The sequence below is a fragment of the Brachionichthys hirsutus genome, chromosome 17 (genome assembly GCF_040956055.1).
Source record: "Brachionichthys hirsutus isolate HB-005 chromosome 17, CSIRO-AGI_Bhir_v1, whole genome shotgun sequence".
NCBI lineage: Eukaryota > Metazoa > Chordata > Actinopteri > Lophiiformes > Brachionichthyidae > Brachionichthys > Brachionichthys hirsutus.
In genome coordinates, this window is record NC_090913.1 from 596,010 (window position 1) to 621,527 (window position 25,518).

The 25,518-nt window shown below is 53.6% G+C and overlaps 3 protein-coding genes across 3 annotated transcripts in view; 2 read left to right on the top strand and 1 right to left on the bottom strand.

The window, feature by feature from the left end:
• rptor (regulatory associated protein of MTOR, complex 1) overlaps nt 1–1,026 on the top strand; it is a 47,561-nt gene extending 46,535 nt beyond the window's left edge. Inside the window, 1 exon segment of the mRNA XM_068750919.1 lies at nt 985–1,026. Within this exon segment, the coding sequence (XP_068607020.1) occupies nt 985–1,026 (42 nt within the window).
• Nucleotides 1,027–1,188: 162 nt separating this feature from the next.
• pecam1b (platelet and endothelial cell adhesion molecule 1b) lies at nt 1,189–13,138 on the top strand. Its single transcript, XM_068750920.1, is given in 16 exon segments — nt 1,189–1,481; nt 2,431–2,578; nt 2,935–2,992; nt 3,068–3,279; nt 3,281–3,365; nt 4,548–4,829; nt 4,904–5,173; nt 6,134–6,403; nt 6,472–6,750; nt 6,842–7,132; nt 7,218–7,319; nt 10,412–10,478; nt 10,567–10,640; nt 11,020–11,076; nt 12,270–12,292; nt 13,037–13,138. Coding segments are annotated over 16 exon segments (2,613 nt in total).
• A 3,588-nt stretch (nt 13,139–16,726) lies between these two features.
• slc43a3a (solute carrier family 43 member 3a) lies at nt 16,727–25,269 on the bottom strand. The gene is made up of 11 exons (XM_068751324.1): nt 25,077–25,269; nt 24,874–25,003; nt 23,929–23,975; nt 23,774–23,850; nt 23,586–23,678; nt 23,372–23,511; nt 23,136–23,290; nt 19,681–19,824; nt 19,469–19,576; nt 16,991–17,177; nt 16,727–16,874 (listed from the first exon to the last, which is right to left on the bottom strand). Exons 1-11 carry the CDS (start codon nt 25,267–25,269, stop codon nt 16,727–16,729), a joined length of 1,422 nt encoding a protein of 473 aa, XP_068607425.1.
• Nucleotides 25,270–25,518: the final 249 nt, after the last annotated feature.

Genomic DNA, 25,518 nt, shown 5'->3' on the forward strand with positions numbered 1-25,518 from the left:
TTGGCTGTTCTGAGTGTGTACATTTAACTAGAGTATAAAAATAGAGGTTTTATTTTGAAGAAATTATACCCCCCCCCCCCCCCCCCCACACACACAGCTCAAGCTGACTGTGACCCCAAACGACCTGGTAGTGATGGGGGGGCGTAACTCCTCGCTACTGGAGGGGGGTGCTCGTTGTTACCAGGCAGATGTAATGTGTGTGTGTGTGTGGCACAGACGTGCCTGACAGTGGGCGGAGCCTTGGCTTAAATGGATGATGCCTCCTCCCATTCCAGGACCGTCCTCCTGGCGTCCGCGTCACGCTTCCCCATTGGTTGTGGCTCAGGGGGCGTTTTTGTTTAGTCCCTCCTCCACGCCGCCGGGATGGCTGCGTTAAAGCCGGGAACCGCCCTCTGTCCCTGACAGGAAGTCACGCCTCAGCGTGAAGGCGCCCCCCCCCCCCCACACACCTCTGACCACACCCGCTGCAGCTCCACAGAAGGATGCGACTCGTTACGCATCACTTCCTTTTGATAAGCCCTTCTGCAGGGTTGCTCCTCCCTCCCTCCGTCCCTCCCTCCCTCCGTCCTCCCTCCCTCTGTCCCTCCTTCCTCCTCCCTCCCTATGTCCCTCCCTCCCTCCGTCCCTCCCTCCCTCTGTCCCTCCCTCCTCCCTCCCTCTGTCCCTCCCTCCCTCCTCCCTCCCTATGTCCCTCCCTCCGTCCCTCCCTCCCTCTGTCCCTCCCTCCCTCTGTCCCTCCCTCCCTATGTCCCTCCCTCCCTCCTCCCTCCCGCTGTCCTCCCTCTGTCCCTCCCTCCCTCCTCCTCCCTCTGTCCCTCCCTCCCTCCTCCCTCCCCATGTCCCTCCCTCCTCCCTCCCGCTGTCCTCCCTCTGTCCCTCCCTCCTCCTCCCTATGTCCCTCTGTCCCTCCCCCCTCCTCTGAGCTTTTATTTACGTCTTTAGAGCTTTGCGTTTGCTGAATGAAGTGTGATCTGTGATCCCGAGCTGTACCTGTCCACGCTCACGGAGGTGTGGCCAATCACATGACCCCGGCACGCTGTCACGCAGACATGAGGAAGCGTCGGTGTCGGATTACAGTTTATTTTCCTTTGGGCTGCAGCTTTGCATGTTTAACTTTTTTAAATAAGTTTTTCTCTTCCTGTTTTGTAATTTTATGTTTTTAATTCTGCTGGCGGAGACACCGTTGTCATGTCAACCCATGCACCCAGCCCCCCCCTCTCCTCCGTCGGCCCGGAAACGCTTCCAGTCTGTACAGGCGCCGTGGTCGCCGCCATCGCTCAGCGCTCCGTGGTCGCCGCCATCGCTCAGCGCTCCGTGGTCGCCGCCATCGCTCAGCGCTCCGTGGTCGCCGCCATCGCTCAGCGCTCCGTGGTCGCCGCCATCGCTCAGCGCTTCGTGGTCGCCGCCATCGCTCAGCGCTCCGTGGTCGCCGCCATCGCTCAGCGCTCCGTGGTCGCCGCCATCATTGGAACCTCAGAATTGTTGGACTTGAACAGAACAATCAGAATGTTTGTCTCCGGGACATTGGACTGGTTTGTGAGACCGAAGACGGAATCAAGGAAATAAACCAAATACGACACCCACCTGTTTGTTTCTGGCAGAACGGACACACACACACACACACACACACACACAGACAAACACACACACACACACACACAGACAAACACAGACACACACACACACACACACACACAGACAAACACAGACACACTCACAGACACAGACACACACTCACACACACAGACAGACAAACACAGACACACACTCACACAGCACACACACACACACACACACACACACACACACACACACACACAGCACACACACACAGAGACACACACACAGAGACACACACACAGACCACACACACAGACACACACACACAGACACACACACAGACACACACACACAGACACACACACAGAGACACACACACACAGACACACACACACAGACACACACACACAGACACACACACAGAGACACACACAGACACACACACACTCACTCTCACAGACACACACTCACACAGACACACACACAGACACACACGGACACACACTCTCACACACACACGCGGAACATTCCACAACAGAAAAGATTTGGGCGCCTGAACTTCCTGAGGAAACAACACTCACTTCCTGGGAAATGAAGCCCAGCGATTTCTGCTCCAGTCGATAGCCCCCCCCCCCCCCCGGATGGCCGCGGTGAAGCGCCACCTTATTGTCGACGCCCACCCACCAGCATCAGACGCCCCCCACCAGCCAGCACAGTCACACGCCTGAAGCGTCGTGGGACAGGATGGCCGTCCCTCTGCTGCTCTCCTCCGTCCTCCTGTCCGGCTGTAAGGTCCTTCGTCTTCTGTCCCGGACCCCCCCGGGCTGATCCCTGTGTCTAACCTGCTGCTTGTTCTTATCTTGCCCTCAGACTTCCTTCCAGGAGGGTGGCGTCCGCACAGCGATGTGAGTATGAAATCAAGATGGATAAGGCCCGGTGTTTGTGGGACGCCGCTGTCCACGTGGACATCTGTCCCTCGTCTTGCTGTGGACAAGCTGAAAGCTTTGGGAGTCCCACGGCCCGACAGGAGAAGCCTCCGCTTTCTGATCTCTGCTTTCAAGAAGACTATTTATGTCCATCGGATGTTCAAAGCTGCCGAATAAATATCTTCAGATAATCGACGCAGCGTAACGTACGCGTTCTAAAACGATATCGGCCATGAAAACATCGTTTCTGTACTTTTGATGGAAAACGTCAGGATGTTTCTGAAATGAGGTGGGGGTACTCGAGTAGATTTACTCTGTTACGTTCCACTGCTGGCTCGGCGTGCACCTGATGGGGGGACGCTGGGACGGGGGGGAAGCAGGAGACCCGTCTGAGCGAGTTTTTCTTTTTAGGGTTTTCATGTGGAGCCGTTTCTTTCGTGCCCCTCAGACCCCCACCCTGAGGCAGAACAGTGTCCTCCCCTTCAAATCAGCCCTCTATGCCTACCGTAGCCCGTGAAGGTCAAACCGAGAGCGGGCCCGTCCTCACGCTGGTCCTCATCCGTTTCAAACTCTCCCTCTAGCGTTCACCATCCGAGACGTCGCCCTGTCCATCGAGCCCAACGCTGCCGTTCGGCGGGACACCAACGTGACCCTGAGGTGCCGGGCCGTCGTCAGCGTCTCGGGGCAGGAGACGCTGAGCCGTGAATACACCGTATACAAGGACAGCAGCACCGTCTACACCAAGACCTCCGGCACCTCGGAGGATCTGTTCTACCTCCTGCCCCAGGCCCGGAGTCTCCAACAGCGGAAAATACAAGTGTGCCCTCAACATTCAGGGCAAACAGCTGAGCAGTCCGACCCGGAAGCTCACGGTGACAGGTGTGTTCGCTGCCATGCCGCTTCATCTCCGGGTCGTTTCACAGGTTTCGTGCTTTAGGTTGTTTGTAGAATCAGAAGTTCAATTCAATTCAGTTTTGTTTATAAAGCGCCAATCACAACAGGAAGTCGTCTCAAGGCACTTTACAGGAGTAGCAGGGAAAGACAGAACCCAACTTGACCCACAAGAGCAAGAACTTTGGAGACGGAGACAAGGACAAACTTCCCTTTAACAGGCAGAAACCTTGGACAGAACCTAAGACTCATAGTGAGAGAGAGAGAGGTAGGAGGAGAGTCCAAAACAAGATGTATAAAGCTATAAATGCTAATGCTAGCGATATAAAGCTATAAATGCTAATGCTAGTGATATAAAGCTATAAATGCTAATGCTAGCGATATAGAGCTATAAATGCTAATGCTAGTGATATAAAGCTATAAATGCTAATGCTAGCGATATAAAGCTATAAATGTTAATGCTAGTGATATAAAGCTATAAATGCTAATGCTAGTGATATAAAGCTATAAATGCTAATGCTAGTGATATAAAGCTATAAATGCTAATGCTAGCGATATAAAGCTATAAATGCTAATGCTAGCGATATAAAGCTATAAATGCTAATGCTAGTGATATAAAGCTATAAATGCTAATGCTAGTGATATAAAGCTATAAATGCTAATGCTAGCGATGGACATCGGTGTTGAGGGACACAGGTCCAGGTTCTGCAGCACCACGGACAGAAGGACCTGAAAGAGAGAGAGGGACAAACAGAGGGAGAGAGAGAACAAGACTACAGGAAGAGAGAGAGAGATTACTGACATATATTTATAACATGAATAACCAGATAAAGGGGGAGGAGCTCAGTGTGTCATGATGTTAAGCCACCAATGCTGCCTAATGACAGCAGATTGATTATACTGATTACTGCATCGATTAGTTATAAGCTTTGTTAAAAAGGAAAGTCTTTAATCTACTCTTGAACATAGAGATGGTGTCTGTCTCACGAACCAATCAGGGAGCTGATTCCACAATAAAGGAGCTTGATAACTCGAAGCTCCGCCCCCCTGAAATATTGCGAAGGTGAAAGAACGCTGTCCTTGAAACGTGCTTTATCTGGGACTGAAAGGTCAAAGGTCACCCCCGGGTTCCATCGGTTCTAATCGCACCACGTTTCCCCGGTGTTCCAGGCCTGTCAAAACCGCTTCTCCATCTTAACAAAGGAGTGGTCAGTGAGGGGGAGGAGCTAACAGCCAGGTGTACGGCACCTGGCGAGACGGGCTCTATTTTCTTCTACTTCTACGAGGGCACCAAAGAGATCCTGGAGAAGCAGGTGAACTCCAACCAGGCGGAGGCCAAGCTCCACCTGGACGGCGTCGGCATTCACCGAATCCGCTGCTCCTACACCGTCCTCATAAGTCCAGACTCCTTTCCGTCCAACGAGAGCGACGTCGTCACCGTCTCCGTCAAAGGTGAGCGCGTGGGACGATCGGCGTCCTTTTCTGGACCCGTCTCAGGGCTTTGTCTTCTTGTGCTGTCCCCTCAGAGCTGCCCATCGCAGCGGTCCTGGAGATCGCCCCTCACTCTAAGATCTATGAAGGAGACCTGCTCTTCATCTCCTGCACCGTCAGCAACTACCTGTCCAGCTCCGAAAACGTCCACCTCTACCTGAGCCAAGGAACCAAGCTGCTCGGCAGCGGGGACGGAAACGTCAACCACAGCATGGTGGCGCTGGCGGACGCCCCCGGGGACATCGAGTGCAAGCTAGAGATGGAAACTATCGTGAGAACCGCCACCAGGACGGTTCTGGTGACTGGTGAGTGGGTCGGTCACCTGGCCGAGCATTCTGGGTACCAACCAATCTGGTTTAGGTCAGTGCCGGTGTAGACAACTTGGAATCTGCTCTCAACCAATGGGCTTGTGTTTACAAAAACTTTACAACGAATCTGCTGATATTAGAATAGACCAGAAGCCCCCAGAGAGCACAGACCTCCCCCAAGCAGCTCGTTCCCCTACATGGTGATCTGGATCAGCACCAGAAGGTTCTAGATTGTTCTTGGTATCTTTATACACCAACATGAAAAGTCAAAGTGAATCAGAGCTGAACTGATTCTTGAATCCATAAATGGGTTTAATGTTAAAATGTAATATTTGTTCCTGACCTCATTCTGGATCAGAACCAGAGAACTTGTTTCGGAGTTTGGACCCCTTTATGACTCTGATTCGGAAAATCCAGATTTCATCCAGACGGGTTTCCGGATCACTCTCAGAATTTGATGGGATCTAATTTAGACCAAGACCACCTTCAGATTTTATTCATCGATATCCATCCAGCAGTTTCTCCGTAATCCTGTTAAATGCAATGTGAAAAGTATCCGTACTCTGGACCCGATCCAGATGAGACTCGGTGGTGAGGTAGAGCCCCCCCCCCTACAGGACTGTGACAAATTCCAAAAACATCGATCAATAGTCGACCGAGATATTGAGGAACACATTTTGAAGCTCCGTTGACTGTAATGATGCCAAAAGTGTCAAAGTGATCCAGAATCCAGGATCTCTGCTGGATCATCTATCAAGGGGGGGGGGGGGGGGGGGGGCATCAGCAATCAGCGTTAGGCCCATCAGAATGAGGAAGAGGAGGATCTGGATCAGGATGTGGGTCCATGAAATAGTTTGCAGGCTTGGCCGTGGCGTTCCCGCCTCCTGTAACGGGGGGGGGGGGGGGGCTCTTGCTGCCGCCATTCCCGTTTGACTTGTTTCTCAAACGCTTCCACAGAGCTGTTTTCCACGCCCACTCTGACCATGGCTCCAGCCGAAGTCTTTCAGAAGGAGTACCTGACGCTGACCTGTAGCAGCGAGCGCTACGCCCCTGAGAGACTCCAGAAGGAGGAGTTGAGCTACACGCTGGCCCCGCCCCACAGCCTGCTGCCCCGGGACGCCGGCGTGTTCTCTGGCAGAGTCCTGCCGTACGAGTTCAACTACACCTGTGGGGCTACAGCGCGGGGCATTGTGAAGCACAGCCGGACCCTGACTGTCCGTCCCAAAGGTGAGAGGATAGGCTCCGCCCCCTCGGGGGACTCCTGAACACGACGTTTACCGCTGTCCTCTCTTCAGTCTCCGTGTCTCCTCCAAAGATCTCGGTGGTGGGCAGGGCGGTCCTCGGGCAGCCCTTCAGGATCCTCTGTCGGTCGGACGCCGGCAGCCTGCCCATAAACTACACCCTGCTGGAGGAGTACGCCCCGCTGGGGACGGTCCGCGTGGAGCGCCCCTCTCAGCAGGCCCTCTTCAGCGTCACCATCAGCAGGACGGAGCACATCAGGAGGTACATGTGTGAGGCCCAGAACAGCCCGAAGGAGGGGGAGCTCAGCCCGAGGCTCGGCGCCGCCGTCGTAGGTAAATGTTCACCTGCGTTCCCCACCGAGAGTCCACGTGTGATTTGAGGCCGAATGAAACCGGGGCGGGGCTTAATGGACTTCTTTCCCAGAGCCTCTGACGGAGCCGACTCTCATCGCTGGTTCTGACAAGTCCCCCGACTTGCCGGACGTGTCTGAGGGAGACCATCTCTACCTGATCTGTGGCGTTAAGGGCACGCCCCCCATCACCTTCAAGTGGTACCGCGTGGGCAGCGAGCTGCCGCTGTACGCCACCACCTCTCACGACACCAGCGCCGACTACCAGGTCCGCTCGCTGGCCAAGGAGCACGGCGGGAGCTACTACTGCGAGGCCGTCAACCACGCCAACAACGTCGTCCGCAGTGATCCGGTCACCATCCGGGGTGAGGCGGATCAGTACCGGACCCGAGCCGGGCCTGGATCCGTGCAGGTCCGTGGTCTCATTGCTCCGTGTCTGTGTGTCCAAAGTTGGCCTGGCGTTGTGGAAGAAAGGCGTGATCGGAGGCTTCTGCTCGCTGGCCCTGCTGGTGTCGGTGCTGGTTCTGGTGCTGTGCTGCAGGTCCAAGAGAGGTAGATGTTCCGGGCCTCTGTAGCTCCGTAGGGCAGCAGCTCTCCTGCCGCCGCCTCTCACGTCTCCTCTCCTCGTAGGTGGAGGAGACGCGGCGGCTGAGTTGTCCGTGTGAGTTCTTTGACTTGTTTCCTCTGACTGAGGGCAGAACTTAATGACGGCGCCGAACGAGGCCCGGTCTGCAGCCGAGGAAGAACCGCGCTGGTCGTTTAGCGTTTGTTCAGTAGAGCCGATTAATACGACTCAGACAGACCAGCGGCCGCTGGAATTAAAACTAGAAGAGCCCCCAGAGAGCACAGACCTCCCCCAAGCAGCTCGTCCCCCTCCTCACTGGAGATCACCGTCACCATGGTGATCTGGATCAGCACCAAGTCGAGTTGCACGCACAACATGCGTGTCTTTGTGTGGTTGTCGTGCTGCATGCGTGTCTTTGTGTGGTTGTCGTGCTGCATGCGTGTCTTTGTGTGGTCGTCGTGCTGCATGCGTGTCTTTGTGTGGCTGTCGTGCTGCATGCGTGTCTTTGTGTGGTTGTCGTGCTGCATGCGTGTCTTTGTGTGGTTGTCGTGCTGCATGCGTGTCTTTGTGTGGTTGTCGTGCTGCATGCGTGTCTTTGTGTGGCTGTCGTGCTGCATGCGTGTCTTTGTGTGGTTGTAGTGCTGCATGCGTGTCTTTGTGTGGCTGTCGTGCTGCATGCGTGTCTTTGTGTGGTTGTCGTGCTGCATGCGTGTCTTTGTGTGGTTGTCATGCTGCATGCGTGTCTTTGTGTGGTTGTCGTGCTGCATGCGTGTCTTTGTGTGGTTGTTGTGCTGCATGCGTGTCTTTGTGTGGTTGTCGTGCTGCATGCGTGTCTTTGTGTGGTTGTCGTGCTGCATGCGTGTCTTTGTGTGGTTGTAGTGCTGCATGCGTGTCTTTGTGTGGTCGTCGTGCTGCATGCGTGTCTTTGTGTGGCTGTCGTGCTGCATGCGTGTCTTTGTGTGGTTGTCGTGCTGCATGCGTGTCTTTGTGTGGTTGTCGTGCTGCATGCGTGTCTTTGTGTGGCTGTCGTGCTGCATGCGTGTCTTTGTGTGGTTGTAGTGCTGCATGCGTGTCTTTGTGTGGCTGTCGTGCTGCATGCGTGTCTTTGTGTGGTTGTCGTGCTGCATGCGTGTCTTTGTGTGGTTGTCGTGCTGCATGCGTGTCTTTGTGTGGTTGTCGTGCTGCATGCGTGTCTTTGTGTGGTTGTTGTGCTGCATGCGTGTCTTTGTGTGGTTGTCGTGCTGCATGCGTGTCTTTGTGTGGTTGTCGTGCTGCATGCGTGTCTTTGTGTGGTTGTCGTGCTGCATGCGTGTCTTTGTGTGGTTGTCGTGCTGCATGCGTGTCTTTGTGTGGTTGTCGTGCCGCATGCGTGTCTTTGTGTGGTTGTCGTGCTGCATGCGTGTCTTTGTGTGGTTGTCGTGCTGCATGCGTGTCTTTGTGTGGCTGTCGTGCTGCATACGTGTCTTTGTGTGGTTGTCGTGCTGCATGCGTGTCTTTGTGTGGTTGTCGTGCTGCATGCGTGTCTTTGTGTGGTTGTCGTGCTGCATGCGTGTCTTTGTGTGGTTGTCGTGCTGCATGCGTGTCTTTGTGTGGTTGTCGTGCTGCATGCGCATCGTGTAGGATTGTGTTGGGATGCAGACACGCTGCTGCAGTCGTCCAGTCGTAGCACGTTTTCATCTCCTTCCAGACGCAGCGCCGCTCTTTGACGGCTCAGAGGGGACAGTGACCAACGGCGTTGGAGATCGGGCGGCGTTGCGACACGCTGACGGCAGCAACAGGAGCAGCTACGGTGTCCCAGCCACAGGGTCGGGACGTCCCGTCACAGCCACGGTGTAGGGACGTCCCGTCACAGCCACGGTGAAGGGACGTCCCGTCACAGCCACGGTGTAGGGACGTCCCGTCACAGCCACGGTGAAGGGACGTCCCGTCCCAGCCACGGTGTAGGGACGTCCCGTCACAGCCACGGTGTCGGGACGTCCCGTCACAGCCACGGTGTCGGGACGTCCCGTCACAGCCACGGTGTCGGGACGTCCCGTCACAGCCACGGTGTCGGGACGTCCCGTCACAGCCACGGTGTAGGGACGTCCCGTCCCAGCCACGGTGTCGGGATGTCCCGTCCCAGCCACGGTGTCGGGACGTCCCGTCACAGCCACGGTGTCGGGACGTCCCGTCACAGCCACGGTGTCGGGACGTCCCGTCCCGCAACGGGCAGGACGAGAGCTATTCTTCTCCATGGAACGCAAACCTCCTGCTTGTGATGCGAGTTTGTGGGACTTGAACATTATCATCACGGACATGTGAACCCAGGACCCCCCCCCCCCCCCCCCCCCCCTGCAATCATGCCTGGTTTCTCTTTATCTGATGTGACGTCTGTGTTTTTGTGTACATGTTATCAACACTACGGGCAATGTGTGTGTATATTTTTGCTTGATCTCAAAGAGTGATTTGAAGCCTGCAAATGTTAAAAGCTCTCATCCCGCCTGCCTCCAGCACCCGGTCCGCTCCGGTCCGGTCCGGTTCCGGTGCAGCATTATTAAGTAAAGTCCAACAGAGGACGAGGACGAGAGACGAAACACAACAGGGTCAAACGTGAACGTGGAGGGAACCAAACGCTGGTTCTGTTGCTGCCCGGGAAGTTTACCGATGTGAAGCTACCAGCCGATTGTTCACAACGCATCTGAATATTTATTTGTGTACAGACCCGGTTGAAGACTTGAAGTGCTCTGTCCTGGTTTCATTTCAACAGTATTAAAAGCTCCACTGAACTTTCGTTGCTCCGTTGTTTCTTTAAGAATGAAATAATCATGATGTCGTAGTTTGAGAAATGTGTTTACTGCTATTGTTGCTGACAGTGCTTAGCATAGTTTAGCTTAGCTTAGCTTAGCTTAGCTTGGAAGGTGTTCCTTTTATGTCATTGGTCAGTTTAAGTATATATAAAAGTTTATCTATGTGTTAAATACATTTATGCTAAGCTAATCTCATTGCTAGATTAGATTCCAATCGGTGCAGAAATGCTTCGTCTTGGTTGACGCTGTGCTCGATGTCCATCTCCTGATGTCTCCGTGTGTCTGTTTCACAGCGAGCGTGGACAGAGCTGAGGTCAGCGTCTGGACCAAGCGACCGCCGGACGCCGGTGAGCGGGACCAGTGTCCGACACGAGCGTCTCCACGAGAGTCGATCACGGGGATTTATCTTTATATTGATGTGTTTAGATGGCGCCAACAACGAGGCGAGCAGCGTGGCGCCGGGCGAGCCGGACGTGGAATACTCCGAGGTGGTTCATCCCCGGCCGGTGGATCCTGACAGAGGTGAACCCCGACGTTTGGAGCCCATCTCCTTGCCTCTGTTTGCTTTTTTGCTTCTTCACCCTCGAGCTCTCTGCTTCGCCCACATCCCTGATATCTGATGGTGCAGACCAACACATCCTGGGAGGGGCCTAACATCCTGGGAGGGGCCTAATTACCCATAATTAGCACATCTACAAGTTGCTGGAACTGCATGGTTCCGTTGCAGAACCGATAAACAGGAAGGGTTGAGCTAATTGCCAAGCCCCCCCCCCCCCCCCTACCCTTTGTTGGTACAGCGAGGGACACGACCGTCTCCCTGATGATGCCACTTCAAACAGACGCTATCTGCTGAACGCTGTGTTTGATGTTCAGGCTAACGTGTTGCTCTTTATATTGCCAGTCCCACTCAGAAAAGGCACAGACACAGTGTACAGCGAGCTCCAAAGCGCTCCACAGGGTGAGTTTCACGCGTTTCCGTAGCAACGACACACGGGACTGACCCGCACCAACCCCAAATGGCTCTGCAGAGCGTTTTAGCATCTTTCAGCTCAGTGTGTCGCTGCGTTCTTCACTGGACTCAGCAGCCAGGGTCTAGCCACAGCTAGCAGTAAGACGCCGGGACAGCTAGTAGTAAGATGCTGGGACAGCTAGCAGTAAGACGCTGGGACAGCTAGCAGTAAGACGCTGGGACAGCTAGCAGTAAGACACCGGGACAGCTAGCAGTAAGATGCTGGGACAGCTAGCAGTAAGACGCTGGGACAGCTAGCAGTAAGACGCCGGGACAGCTAGCAGTAAGACGCCGGGACAGCTAGCAGTAAGATGCTGGGACAGCTAGCAGTAAGACGCTGGGACAGCTAGCAGTAAGACGCTGGGACAGCTAGCAGTAAGACGCTGGGACAGCTAGCAGTAAGATGCTGGGACAGCTAGCAGTAAGACACTGGGACAGCTAGCAGTAGGACGCTGGGACAGCTAGCAGTAAGACGCTGGACACTGGGACAGCTAGCAGTAAGACGCTGGGACAGCTAGCAGTAAGACGCTGGGACAGCTAGCAATAAGACGCTGGAACAGCTAGCAGTAAGACACCGGGACAGCTAGCCGTAAGACGCTGGACACTGGGACAGCTAGCAGTAAGACACCGGGACAGCTAGCAGTAAGACGCTGGACACTGGGACAGCTAGCAGTAAGACGCTGGGACAGCTAGCAGTAAGACGCTGGGACAGCTAGCAGTAAGACACCGGGACAGCTAGCAGTAAGACGCTGGACACTGGGACAGCTAGCAGTAAGACGCTGGACACTGGGACAGCTAGCAGTAAGACGCTGGGACAGCTAGCAATAAGACGCTGGAACAGCTAGCAGTAAGACACCGGGACAGCTAGCCGTAAGACGCTGGACACTGGGACAGCTAGCAGTAAGACACCGGGACAGCTAGCAGTAAGACGCTGGACACTGGGACAGCTAGCAGTAAGACGCTGGGACAGCTAGCAGTAAGACACCGGGACAGCTAGCAGTAAGACGCTGGCTGAAACGTTCTCACCGAGGCTTCGCTGGCTGAAACGTTCTCACCGAGGCTTCGCTGGCTGAAACGTTCTCACCGAGGCTTCGTTGGCTGAAACGTTCTCACACGTGCTACCTGTGGTGTTTCCTCTCCAGGTGCTGCCGAGCGCCGCGACCACGTGAGTAGCTAACAGCTCGCTCTTTGTTGCTCTTCTTGAAACGCCGACTCCCTCCTGCTCAGGCTAATCGTCCAGACTGACTCACAGTTTCCAGACATGAACAGAGGAATTTGGGCGGGGGCTTCCTTCCCTATCGCCCCCCCCCCCCCCCCCCTATCAGCGCTGCAGGCCCGGTCCTGTCCCACGCTAACCCATCTCATTGTCCTTAATGGCTGTCGCTGCTGCTGCTGACCGGCGCTTTGTCCCTGCATGGTCTTCCTGCAACCTGAGGAGTGAGCAGAGTTTGAAATAATAAGATAAGCATGTGGCGTCTAAAAATCCTTTCTTCTGCGCCTCATGGGACTTTGATGACTTTGATGACTTTGATGACTGCTCTCACACAATCGGAAAGCAAATTAGATTTCTGTGTTTATGGATTTGACTTGTTTTCTCACCTGTAGATGTTTCAGATCATCAAAATATCTTTAATTCAGGAATAAAAGACAATGCGAGCAAACATAAAATGCAGATTTTTAACGATTGTTAAATTCAAAGAGGTTAAAAGTTATTCTCAACTCTAAACGAGACTGAACTAGTTGTGAGCAGCGACTCTTTCACATCGCTGTACTTTAATAATAGAGCCTCTTTATACTCTTTATACCGAACACCTGGAGGCTGCAGCGCCATCATTTACCGGAGGCGTTGGTGGTCGGGGCTCCAGGATCAGAACCCTAAACGAATCCCCTGGTGATCTGCTTTGTGCAGGGTTCAGTAGAGTACGCCGAGCTCAACAGCGAACAGCCTGACATCAAAAGCTGCAGTCCCGACGCCCACGACTGCAAGGATGTGCCGTCGCCCATGGATTAGTGATCCAGCCGCCGCCTTCCCACAGACCTTTGTCATCCTTAATTTTTCCATCAGCCGTGCTGAATATATTCTACATTTCCTGTGAAATACGAAATACACTGTTCAAAGGTTTGGGGTCACCTAGAGACCTTCCAAAGGTTTGGGGTCACCCAGAGACCGTTCAAAGGTTTGGGGTCACCCAGAGACCGTTCAAAGGTTTGGGGTCACCCAGAGACCGTTCAAAGGTTTGGGGTCACCCAGAGACCGTTCAAAGGTTTGGGGTCACCCAGAGACTGTTCAAAGGTTTGGGGTCACCCAGAGACCGTTCAAAGGTTTGGGGTCGCCCAGAGACCGTTCAAAGGTTTGGGGTCGCCCAGAGACCGTTGGAAGGTTTGGGGTCGCCCAGAGACCGTTGGAAGGCTTGGGGTCACCCAGAGACCGTTGGAAGGCTTGGGGTCACCCAGAGACCGTTGAAAGGTTTGGGGTCACCCAGAGACCGTTGGAAGGTTTGGGGTTACCCAGAGACCGTTGGAAGGTTTGGGGTCACCCAGAGACCGTTGGAAGGTTTGGGGTCGCCCAGAGACCGTTGGAAGGTTTGGGGTCACCCAGAGACCGTTCAAAGGTTTGGGGTTACCCAGAGACCGTTGGAAGGTTTGGGGTCACCCAGAGACCGTTGAAAGGTTTGGGGTTGCCCAGAGACCGTTGAAAGGTTTGGGGTCGCCCAGAGACCGTTCAAAGGTTTGGGGTCGCCCAGAGACCGTTGGAAGGTTTGGGGTCGCCCAGAGACCGTTGGAAGGTTTGGGGTCGCCCAGAGACCGTTGGAAGGTTTGGGGTCGCCCAGAGACCGTTGGAAGGTTTGGGGTCGCCCAGAGACCGTTGGAAGGTTTGGGGTCACCCAGAGACCGTTGGAAGGCTTGGGGTCGCCCAGAGACCGTTGGAAGGCTTGGGGTCGCCCAGAGACCGTTGGAAGGCTTGGGGTCGCCCAGAGACCGTTGGAAGGTTTGGGGTCGCCCAGAGACCGTTGGAAGGTTTGGGGTCACCCAGAGACCGTTGGAAGGTTTGGGGTCACCCAGAGACTGTTGGAAGGTTTGGGGTCACCCAGAGACCGTTGGAAGGCTTGGGGTCACCCAGAGACCGTTGGAAGGCTTGGGGTCGCCCAGAGACCGTTGGAAGGTTTGGGGTCACCCAGAGACCGTTGGAAGGTTTGGGGTCACCCAGAGACTGTTGGAAGGTTTGGGGTCACCCAGAGACCGTTGGAAGGCTTGGGGTCACCCAGAGACCGTTGGAAGGCTTGGGGTCACCCAGAGACCGTTGAAAGGTTTGGGGTCACCCAGAGATGGTTTGGGGTCACCCAGAGACCGTTGGAAGGTTTGGGGTCACCCAGAGACCGTTGGAAGGTTTGGGGTCGCCCAGAGACCGTTGGAAGGTTTGGGGTCACCCAGAGACCGTTCAAAGGTTTGGGGTTACCCAGAGACCGTTGGAAGGTTTGGGGTCACCCAGAGACCGTTGGAAGGTTTGGGGTCGCCCAGGTCAGCTCCATCGCTTCTCTCAGCAGCCCCTCTGTGTTCAGCGGTGCTAGCATCACTGCAGGGTTTTGACGCAATGATCAACACATTGGACCTTCAGAACCCTGCAGTGATGCTGCTGGAGATGGACCTCTGGACGCTGATGCAGATGCTGCAGCAAGAACCAGACATCTGCAGCTGGAAGAGTCGTTTAGCACATTAGCACGTTAGCAACGCCGACAGAGTATTTCTGAGTCGTTTAAAGACATTTCTACGTGAGCCCAAACGTTTGAACGGTCGTGTACGTGTCTGACAAGTTAGCTGTAAATACTTAGCATTTTAATAAAGTTGCGTAACATGCCCGTGACATGCTCATGAGAACAGCTAACAGCGCCCCCTAGTGACGTGTTTACTGACAGAAGGAAAGCTTTATTCTTGTCATTGATGCGCTGCAAGCACGCAACAAAATGATCTTTACACCCTCGTACAGGGAATAGGGTGGGAAATAAAAAAGAGGAATATGATTTTACCAATAAAGTTTATATTATGCACTTGTCTTTATGTGCTTCGTGTTATCTACAACAAGCTAATCAGCTGTTGTAGATAAACCCGTGTTTTCAGTCTGACTCCTGGTTTGTCTGTTAAAATACTTGTAGGTTGTCGGTGCCTTTCCTTCCTCCTCAGTTGGACTTTCCCATTAGCAAAGAAGCTCTCCAAAGACATTTGTTTTTTAATTTAATTATCACGTAAAGCATGGCAATTCACAGGCGAATGTTACGTCGGCGAAAATCCGGTCGTTTTTAAAAATAAAACACCTTCTAGATGCTAATGATCGATACGACGGAAATTGTATAAATGAGTTATTGTTTCTGTGAGGCCCGGTAACGAATGCCTCACGGACCGGTACCGGGCCGCGGCCCGGTGGTTGGGGACCCCTGATTTATCGGACTATGGGTTCAATGGTTGTTGAGTGTCATATTACCTGTAGCCTTGTTCTTTCTGCCGCTGCACTGGTCAGTTCCCATGAAAGCAACATTTAATCTGTGCCATCAACAAACAGTGAAAGTTCTGCTGCTCCAACCTTGGAGGTTTCCCCCCCGATCAGGTGGCCCCTATGTTCCTGTGGTGGCCCTTATGTTCCACGTTCCGACTCATGGATCGCTTCTGTTCTAACCGCTGGGGGGTCGGAGGCTCCCTCTGTCTGGCCGGACTGGATCCATTGAAAACTTATTGAAATGACATTATTACGCATACGGAACCTGAAACGAATGAAACCTATACATTATTGGAACCACAAACAAGCCCCTGCCTCTGACTGACGTGCCAACGCAAGGGCAGTTCATTGTGGGACTTGTAGTTTTATGTGACACGTGCACGACACCAGTAGTCATTAGATATTGGCGCGCTGGCAAAGGTCGGAGGAAAGTGGCGAATAATCTGAATCAAACGGGTCTGGTCTGTTTTTATTATGCCACAAAATTCAAATCCACGGCAAACAAAAGGAAACAATCAAGACAAAGTTGATTTTAGCACAGGCTCAAATGATGCTAGGAGGATGCTGCACCCCAACAAAGGACTGGCCCCCCTTTGACCCACTTAATGGACGTCCTGTAGCCATCAACACTTTTCAATGTCCGAAACCCTCCCAAACATCGAAGCTAAACCCTTTAATATATATTTACCTTTGACAGGTAGTCACTGGTGCAGAATGTGAGGAAGTTACGTAGGGGTTGCTCCCTGATTCACAAATACATGGGCACAAAGGGGGGTTTAGTAAACCCTATTATAAATGTGTGACCCTACTAGCCTACCGCGCCTCCTCCTACCTATTCTAAAAGCTTATCAGAACCTGCTGACCTTTAAAACATAAACCTTTAAACTTGGTCACATTAGATAACATTTAGCACCTTTCCTGTTTTCCACTTATTGTTCTTCTTTTTCAGTCGTCCTTTGTTTAGCCAGCTTCCTGCAGTAGAGGCTGATGTGGAGTGGGTGACAAAAGGTGAGCAGAGACACCAAGGCCACGCCTATATTTACCTGTGGAACCGATGGGAGACGATGCTTATCAAACATGTTCGCCCGCCTCCTCAGCTTTAAGCAGGGCTCACGACCAACGCGGATCACTTACATAGAGCAGATCACCTTGGAGCTGGTTCTGGACCAGGTATTGGATCGGGAACTGGAGAAGCAGCACCAAAGCTGATAATGACATTGTTATACCTGATATCTTTCCAAAATGAGATGCTGGGAAGCTAGAGGAGGCCGAGAGAGGACAAAACACAGAAGAGAGAGCGAGGAGTATCATTGGGTTAATAAAGATGCAGCTGAATTTACTGCTAAAACAAAAGTGGTGGAAACGTGAACGTACGCAAAGCTAATGAAGACGTAGTGGCATCCATAAAAGGAGACGCTGTTGACCACCTGCAGGACAAACGTCAGGTACTGCAGTGGGAGGACAGGACAGGTGAAACACACACAGTACAGGAAGCACTGCAGGGCGGTCAGGAGGAAGGCGAGAGAGGACGAATGCAGGTCAGCTTCCCTCATGGACTCTCCTGTGGAGCGGAGGAAGGGTGGAGGTGGAGGTGGAGGTGAAGGTGAAGGTGAAGGTGAAGCAATGTCTCTGCAAGAACTCCAGAACCAGCAATGACTCGGACAACTCAGGATTATGCAAAATAAAGTTCAGCACTTTTGTTAAGTAAATAATGATTTGTGTGTATTTCAGGAAGTCAAACACGATCACTCCTGGGGCAACGAGACAAGTAAATGATCTTAAGACAGTTAAAACATGCTAATTGTATTTACTGAAAAACATCATGCACATAGCCCTAAATCCATAATAATGAAGTGCCTGGAGAAACTGCTGGTGAACATCATCCTTCCATTTGTCACCCCACACCTGGACCCCCTTCAATTTGTCTACAGGGCAAATAGGGGCACAGAGGATGCTGTGGCCTGCCTGCTACACCTTCTCCGACAACACCTGGATTCCCCAGGTAACCCTGCCAGGATCCTCTTTGTGGACTTGAGTTCCGCCTTCAACACCCTGCAGAAACACCTGCTGATCCAGAAACTACACCAACTCAAGACCCCTCCCCATTTGATCCACCTCATCCACAACTTCCTCACCGACAGACTGCAAGCAGTAAGGGTGGGTACAACCACATCCCGGTACACCAGAGTACCCCACCTGCTGCTGCTACCCTACCAGAGTACCCCACCTCCTGCTGCTACCCTACAGAGTACCCCACCTCCTGCTGTTACCCTACCGGAGTACCCCACCTCCTGCTGCTACCCTACCAGAGTACCCCACCTCCTGCGGCTACCCTACCAGAGTACCCCACCTCCTGCTGCTACCCTACCAGAGTACCCCATCTCCTGCTGCTACCCTACCAGAGTACCCCACCTCCTGCTGCTACCCTACCAGAGTACCCCACCTCCTGCTGCTACCCTACCAGAGTACCCCATCTCCTGCTGCTACCCTACCAGAGTACCCCTCCTCCTGCTGCGACCCTACCAGAGTACCCCACCTCCTGCTGCTACCCTACAGAGTGCCCCACCTCCTGCTGTTACCCTACCAGAGTACCCCAACTCCTGCTGCTACCCTACCAGAGTACCCCATCTCCTGCTGCTACCCTACCAGAGTACCCCATCTCCTGCTGCTAACCTACCAGAGTACCCCAACTCCTGCTGCTGCTACCCTACCAGAGTACCCCACCTCCTGCTGCTACCCTACAGAGTACCCCACCTCCCGCTGTTACCCTACCGGAGTACCCCACCTCCTGCTGCTACCCTACAGAGTACCCCACCTCCCGCTGTTACCCTACCGGAGTACCCCACCTCCTGCTGCTACCCTACCAGAGTACCCCACCTCCTGCTGCTACCCTACCAGAGTACCCCATCTCCTGCTGCTACCCTACCAGAGTACCCCACCTCCTGCTGCTACCCTACCAGAGTACCCCACCTCCTGCTGCTACCCTACCGGAGTACCCCGCTGCTATGCTACCGGAGTACCCCACCTCCCGCTGCTACCCTACAGAGTACCCCACCTCCCGCTGCTACCCTACAGAGTACCCCACCTCCCGCTGCTACCCTACCAGAGTACCCCATCTCCTGCTGCTACCCTACCAGAGTACCCCTCCTCCTGCTGCGACCCTACCAGAGTACCCCACCTCCCGCTGTTACCCTACCAGAGTACCCCACCTCCTGCTGCTACCCTACAGAGTACCCCACCTCCCGCTGTTACCCTACCGGAGTACCCCACCTCCTGCTGCTACCCTACCAGAGTACCCCACCTCCTGCTGCTACCCTACCAGAGTACCCCATCTCCTGCTGCTACCCTACCAGAGTACCCCACCTCCTGCTGCTACCCTACCAGAGCACCCCACCTCCTGCTGTTACTCTATCAGAGTATCATTCAACCCACCCTTTTGTACTGCTCCTCATGCTTCTTCACTTTGCTTTCTGTAACTAACCGGGTCAAACTCACACGTATCACAAACACAGCTGCCAGAATCATTGGCCGCCCCACACCTTACCTCACAGAGCTAAACAACAGGTTCATCGCTCGCTTAGCAAAATCCATAATACAAGACATTACCCACCCATTAAACCAATACATCATCCCACTACCATCAGGATGCAGAGACAGGACTCTAAAGTTCAGAATGGCTCGACTCAGGTAAAGCCTGATACCTGCGGTTACAGCTGCCCTGAACAGTCGACCTCGCTGATCGGCCTGTCTGTTACTGCTTTGTCTTTGTCTTCTCAATGTTGGTCATCTGTGACCACAAACCCAATTTATTTCAAGACAAGTCTTTAAATAATCTGCGTAAAATGCTTGAACCTGGAGCCAGAGGTTTGTTCTTGTGCCTGTCCATGATGAGGCCGTTAATGGGGGCCGACAGGAGCCCGAGCAGCTGGACGATAGCAAGTACGTTGGTGTGGTGACTCACTGGAGGGGAGGCAGACAGGTAAAAGGTTGCACCCCAAGAAACTCTGCATGAATGGTTTGTGCTTGGCGCTGCTACACAGACATTCATTCAGTTTAAACCTTACCCAACTCCTGGTCATTGTCAGTCAGCTGTTCCAGAATTGGGTTGATGTGTGCTAAGAAGTGGGACTGGCAGAACAGGTTGGTGCTCAACCACACCAGGTGCCACAGGTAGAGCCAGGAAAGCAAGCAGCTCCGGAAAGTCATTTCTGGTGTAATGAAAAGTAGGAAAGTCTATTTTCAGCAAACTTACACTTAGTTACCCTTCAACAGTCAGATCTTGTACAATCGCCGGGTTCCGTTGGTGCTGGGAGCTACCTGGGTTTGAAATGGTGTGACATTTAGGAACCCGGTTTCTGTCTCCAGGACCGAGTGGACCTCAGAAATATATCACCTCCCAGCCATTCTAACTTTCTATGTTTCAGCTCCAGTCTCCAGCTCAATGTTCTTCACACAAGGATGGTTGATCTCCGGGGCTGTTGCATGCTGGGCTAACTTTTCAGGGGCTGTCCCCGTGGATTGATATGCGCGGCCCGGCTCCTCTGGTCTCTGCTGGGTGGCGCATGCTTCTCGGGCGGCCGCCGGTGTTCCACTAGGTTGCCATGCTGGGGTGCTGGCCCATGCGTTTGGGATGGCACTGAGCTGGCGCAGTCTGTCACTCCTCTGCTGGTAGTAGCGGCCCGGGTCCGGCTGGTGACCTGGCGTGGCCATGGCCCCCTCACCTCCTCTCCCTCCTCCCTGACCACTCTCCTCCACCCTCCCCATCCCCCGCTCGCCCTCTTCTCCTTGGTCTCGTCTCCTGTCCTGCCTCCCCCTCGCCCCTCTCCCTTCTTCTTTGCCTCCCCTTCTCTCCCCTCGTGGTCTCCCCCCTTCCCCTCTCTCCCCGCCTCTCCTCTTCCGGCATCCTGCCTCCCGCCGGGGCCTCGCGGCTCCCTCCTTCCTGGGGGCTGGATTATGGGGGATGGGTGGGATGCGTCGGGGGCGGCACTCGATCCGGGCCCCGTGCATGGTTGGGCCCTCTGACACCTGTGGGTGGGATGGGTGAGGCTGGGGACTACGGTCGGGCTCCCTCCTCCCCCCGCCTGGTTGGCTGGGGCCTCATGTGCTGCGCCTCTTAATTCACCACCTTAGCACAACACATTTGTAAATATACACACAGGGTACATGCAACTGGGGGGCCTGGTGGTGGGGGGTGTTCACCGAGCGTCCCTCTGCAACCCCCCCATTTTAATGCACCACATGGGGTCACGTGGGTGCTAGGCGGGGAGATAAGGGGTAGGGCGCAGGGCAGGAGTGCGCCGTTGCCCCCCTCCGCATCCCCCGTCCGGCCCCACCTGCCCCAAATTTTAACGCACCACATACATTTGTATATAGCACCTGGGTGTTCACACATTCATGGTGTTGGGACAGTTCCCCAGTCTGGGATCTGGGGAGCCATACAAACAGGGTATGGGGGGGGTCACTATTTATTTATTTTTGGCCTTGGCGCGGCATGTGGGGCCTTGGCGGGCTGGGCTTGGGGTGGGATGGTGGTCCGGCCTCTTGCTCCCTCCTCTCCATCCCAGGGAATAATACTCTCCCCCCAAATGGCTGTATATGGTCGGATAGAGCTGGAGCCCCTGCAATGTCTACTCCCGTTCCCCAGACGCTGGGTTGGGGGGTTGCCCGAGCTCGGCGGTGGGTTGGGTGGTGGGGGGGCGGTGGGGGCGGGTGCGGGCGGTGGGGATGGGGGGAGTTGGTGGGGGGGGGGCTGGGCCATGGGGGGGGACTGAAGGGGCTGGGGGGGGTGTGGGATGGGTGGAGAGTGCTGGGAGGGGGGCGGGTTGGTGTAGGTAGCCCCCGGGCCCTGGGCTGGTTCTTCTGCGTGTGGCTCTGGGGGGGCCATGGTGGTCGTTCTCGGGTTGCTGTGGCTGCTTGGGGTGATCTGGGGGCTCATGTTGCCGTTGTTGGGTCCGGGATGGCTGCCCCGTCCTTAGGTGGAGGTTTCACGAATGCCAGGTCCACCACTCCAGCACCTATCAAAACTCGTTTTTAGAGTTAACTCTGCCCACAGATCTCTGAGTCAGTGGAGGTTGCTGGTTCAGTGTTTGTGGCTCTCACTATGCTCTCCCTCTTCTTCCTCAGATCTCCTGAGAACTTGGTGATCCAGACTTTCCTCTAGAGGCTGATGTGAACCTGGTGTATTGGGACAACTCTTGGTGATGATTGGATGGAAGGGGTAGAATTAAGGAGCACAAATAAATCCATTGCACTTTCTTCTCAGAACACTGTGTATTTGTCACTTTGTGTTTGTCCATGTTGTGTGTTCACTGCGGTGTGCACAGCCCTCTACGGCGGTAAGCAGGTAATAAAACCAATAAAATATGAATAGGCTAGTCTGCCAAGAGGGCAGGTGACGGTCACAATCACTATAAGAATAAAAAGCACAGAACTCTAGCAGAGACTGACGTTGTGTACGTTGTCACTGTTAAGCACGAATGCAGACAAGGTAATAGGAAAAAAAAAAGAAATGGTGTGACCGTAGAGCGCACGATAGCCGCAGGGGGAGACTAAAGCACCCGATAGCACCGGCGTAACCGTAGAGCGAACAATAGCACCAGGGTGACCGTAGAGCACACAATAGCACCGGCGTAACCGTAGAGCGCACAATAGCACCAGGGTGACCGTAGAGCGCACGATAGCACCAGGGTGACCGTAGAGCACACAATAGCACCGGCGTAACCGTAGAGCGCACAATAGCACCAGCGTAACCGTAGAGCGCACAATAGCACCGGCGTAACCGTAGAGCGAACAATAGCACCAGGGTGACCGTAGAGCGCACAATAGCACCAGGGTGACCGTAGAGCACACAATAGCACCGGCGTAACCGTAGAGCGCACAATAGCACCGGCGTAACCGTAGAGCGCACAATAGCACCGGCGTGACCGTAGAGCGCACGATAGCACCAGGGTGACCGTAGAGCGCACAATAGCACTGGGGTGACCGTAGAGCACACAATAGCACCGGCGTAACCGTAGAGCGCACAATAGCACCGGGGTGACCGTAGAGCACACAATAGCACCGGCGCAACCGTAGAGCGCACAATAGCACCAGGGTGACCGTAGAGCGCACAATAGCACCAGGGTGACCGTAGAGCGCACGATAGCACTGGGGTGACCGTAGAGCGCACAATAGCACCAGGGTGACCGTAGAGCACACAATAGCACCGGCGTAACCGTAGAGCGCACAATAGCACCGGCGTAACCGTAGAGCGCACAATAGCACCAGGGTGACCGTAGAGTGCACAATAGCACCAGGGTGACCGTAGAGCACACAATAGCACCGGCGTAACCGTAGAGCACACAATAGCACCAGGGTGACCGTAGAGCACACAATAGCACCGGGGTGACCGTAGAGCACACAATAGCACCAGGGTGACCGTAGGAGGCGCCATCCGGAAGCAGTGTTCGTCAGATCAACTCAAATTATGTTTGAAAAGAATAGTCCCATTGCAGATCAAAGTGACGGAACACAGGCGCACCTTTCTCCTGCGTGGGTTCAGGCAGCGTCGTCGACAGATGCGAGGCAGACGTCTCCGCTTCTCCTCTCTGGTCTTTTTCGCTGCTTTTCACCTCTGGTTCTGTCATTTCTTCCTCCTCCTTGTTGGTTTGTCTCCTTCTGCCGGGGCAGCCCAGTCTGTCAGAGCAGAGGTACGGTGGGTGATAACAAGTCAACTGCCCCAGGGTAACATTCCTCAGGATGAAGACGGTGTTGTACCCATAGCTGAAGTTTTCCGGCAGTGGGTAGGGGATGTGTCCTCTGGGCATGAGGAAGAGGGTACGCAGTAGGAGGCCTGCGCCACACAAAGTGAGGAAGAGAAACGATGTGTGGAAGGACACTCCCCCTTCATGCAGCAACTAATGGGAGACGGATAGAAAGGGGGACGTTTGTGACGGACCGATGAACACTCAGGTCTAATTCAAAGGATTACCTTTACGAAGAGCAAGATGGCGGCTGAGGAGTCGTAGGCCCCGTTGTAGATGGTGATGATGGTGGAGCGATGCGATTGGAACAGGTTCCCCACCTGATTAAAGCAACACCTCTTCATCCTCGTCACCCACCTCCACACAGCAGCATCCACACTCCCTGTTCTTTTTAAAAGGTGTGACGAACACAAACCTGAGTGTTGGTAATGTGAAAGATTGATCCCGAGGTAAGGAGGCATGGCAGCGCAGGGTACAGCAGGAAGGAGGTGTCTGTGTGGGACAGAGCAGAGGAGCAGGTGTTGGGAAGCAGGAAGAAAGCGCTGCTTCTGCTGGATTCCTTCTGTCTACCTGTGTTGGACAGCGAGATGAACAGCGTCCCCGTAACGTGCAAACATCTGCAGGGAGACGATGAACAATCAGCACATTCCAGTGGTTTAAGTCCACTGAAGACGTTGATGTGAAATACCGACAGTATTTCCTGAATTACTGTGATATAAATATTTAATCAACAATACCCTCCTGCTTATCCGGCTGTCCCACTGAGAGGAGACGACCCCCTGTTGGACGTATTCTGGCGTCTCTGAAGCGGACCGACTCAGTCAGACTACGCTGCATTTCGTGTGAGTCTTATTTTGAATAATGATCTGATTAATGATCTGTTTGATCATTAATCTGATAATATGTTTGTTCTCTTTCTACAATTATAATATAATTAAGAACGCTGTTGGGCGAGTTCACAATAACCCGCAGTGACGTTTGCGGTAAACTCAGCGGACACGGCACAGCATTATGGGATGGAGATGGAATGGGAGTGCGCTGCCTGACATCTTGATATCGATTGTCACCTTGAACAGGGAACTAAAACTGACTAATAGAAGTCACTATTTTTAACTCATTGTATGCCATTGATGTCGAATCCAAACATTCACCGCCAACCCTGACATTGAAATCCGCCTCTCTTCAACGGACAATAACTCCGGAATGAAAAATGGTGGGAACACATTTATTTTCCGAAGATACATTCATCTTTCATTTGGTAGGTTCAAATTTCAAATTAAATTAAATTTCTGCATTGACATAGTAAAGAATATTCTGTGGGGCTTGGAAAATCAGGCAATACGAGATAAAACTGGGGCACTCAGGATATATCTGAAACTGTCTGGCACGCAATGAGTTAAAACGACACCCCCCCCATGGAGACGCCACCCATGCTTAAATCGTGTCCTCTATGCAAGAGGTGATAGTGATAATTAATCTTGTACTCCACTTTAACATCTCATAAAGTGTTCCTACATTGCCGTTATCCTGGTTGCTGTGGTTCCCCAGCAGTCGAAGATGATCCCCGCAGGAAAGCGTGACATGATGTTGATGAAGAAAGTGATATACATGATCAGTGTGAACTGCTCATCCTGACCGCTGCAGTCTGGAACAAAGACAGGGAATGAGGAAACCGTTGAGGATTCCAGCGCATGGCTTCCAGAGCCGTGTCCAAATACCTGCAAAGACGCCGTCGTCCTCCTCTCCGGTGGCGTTGACGCAATATCCAGAGAAGTAGCCATCGATCTTCAGCACATACACCAGAGAAGCCCAACCGTAGCAAATCCCTGTGATGAACAAAGTCTCCAAGAAGCCGGAGACCAGCGTCGACCAGAACTTCCACTCGTTACTGCGTCCGCGGAGTCCCAACATGCTGCCTGATGGTTCTGCTGCTTCTGCTTCCAGCTGCCAGGATGAACAATCATTATCAGGAAGCGGTTACCTAGAAACAGACCTGGCTGATTGACATACTGAGAACACGCTGGGAGGTGTGTTGTTATTCAACCACATGTCTCTTGGTAGCAACGGTTGCTAGGGCCCTGTAAAGGTGTTATATGGGAAGACAGCAGCTGGTTAGGAGGACACGTCAGAGAAGTCTGATGACGCTTCTGTCTTCACTGG

Bases quoted from the DNA above. Each gene is read 5' to 3' on its own strand.
- slc43a3a (XM_068751324.1), bottom strand. From the start codon at position 25,269: ATGTTGGGACTCCGCGGACGCAGTAACGAGTGGAAGTTCTGGTCGACG. The intron at 23,679-23,773 runs GTTTGTGTTCGT...TGCTTTAATCAG, and splicing joins TTCACATTACCAACACTCAG to GTGGGGAACCTGTTCCAATC. The intron at 16,875-16,990 runs GTACGTTCACGT...GGCCTCCTCTAG, and splicing joins TACGTCTTCATTAGCTTTGC to CTTCCCAGCATCTCATTTTG.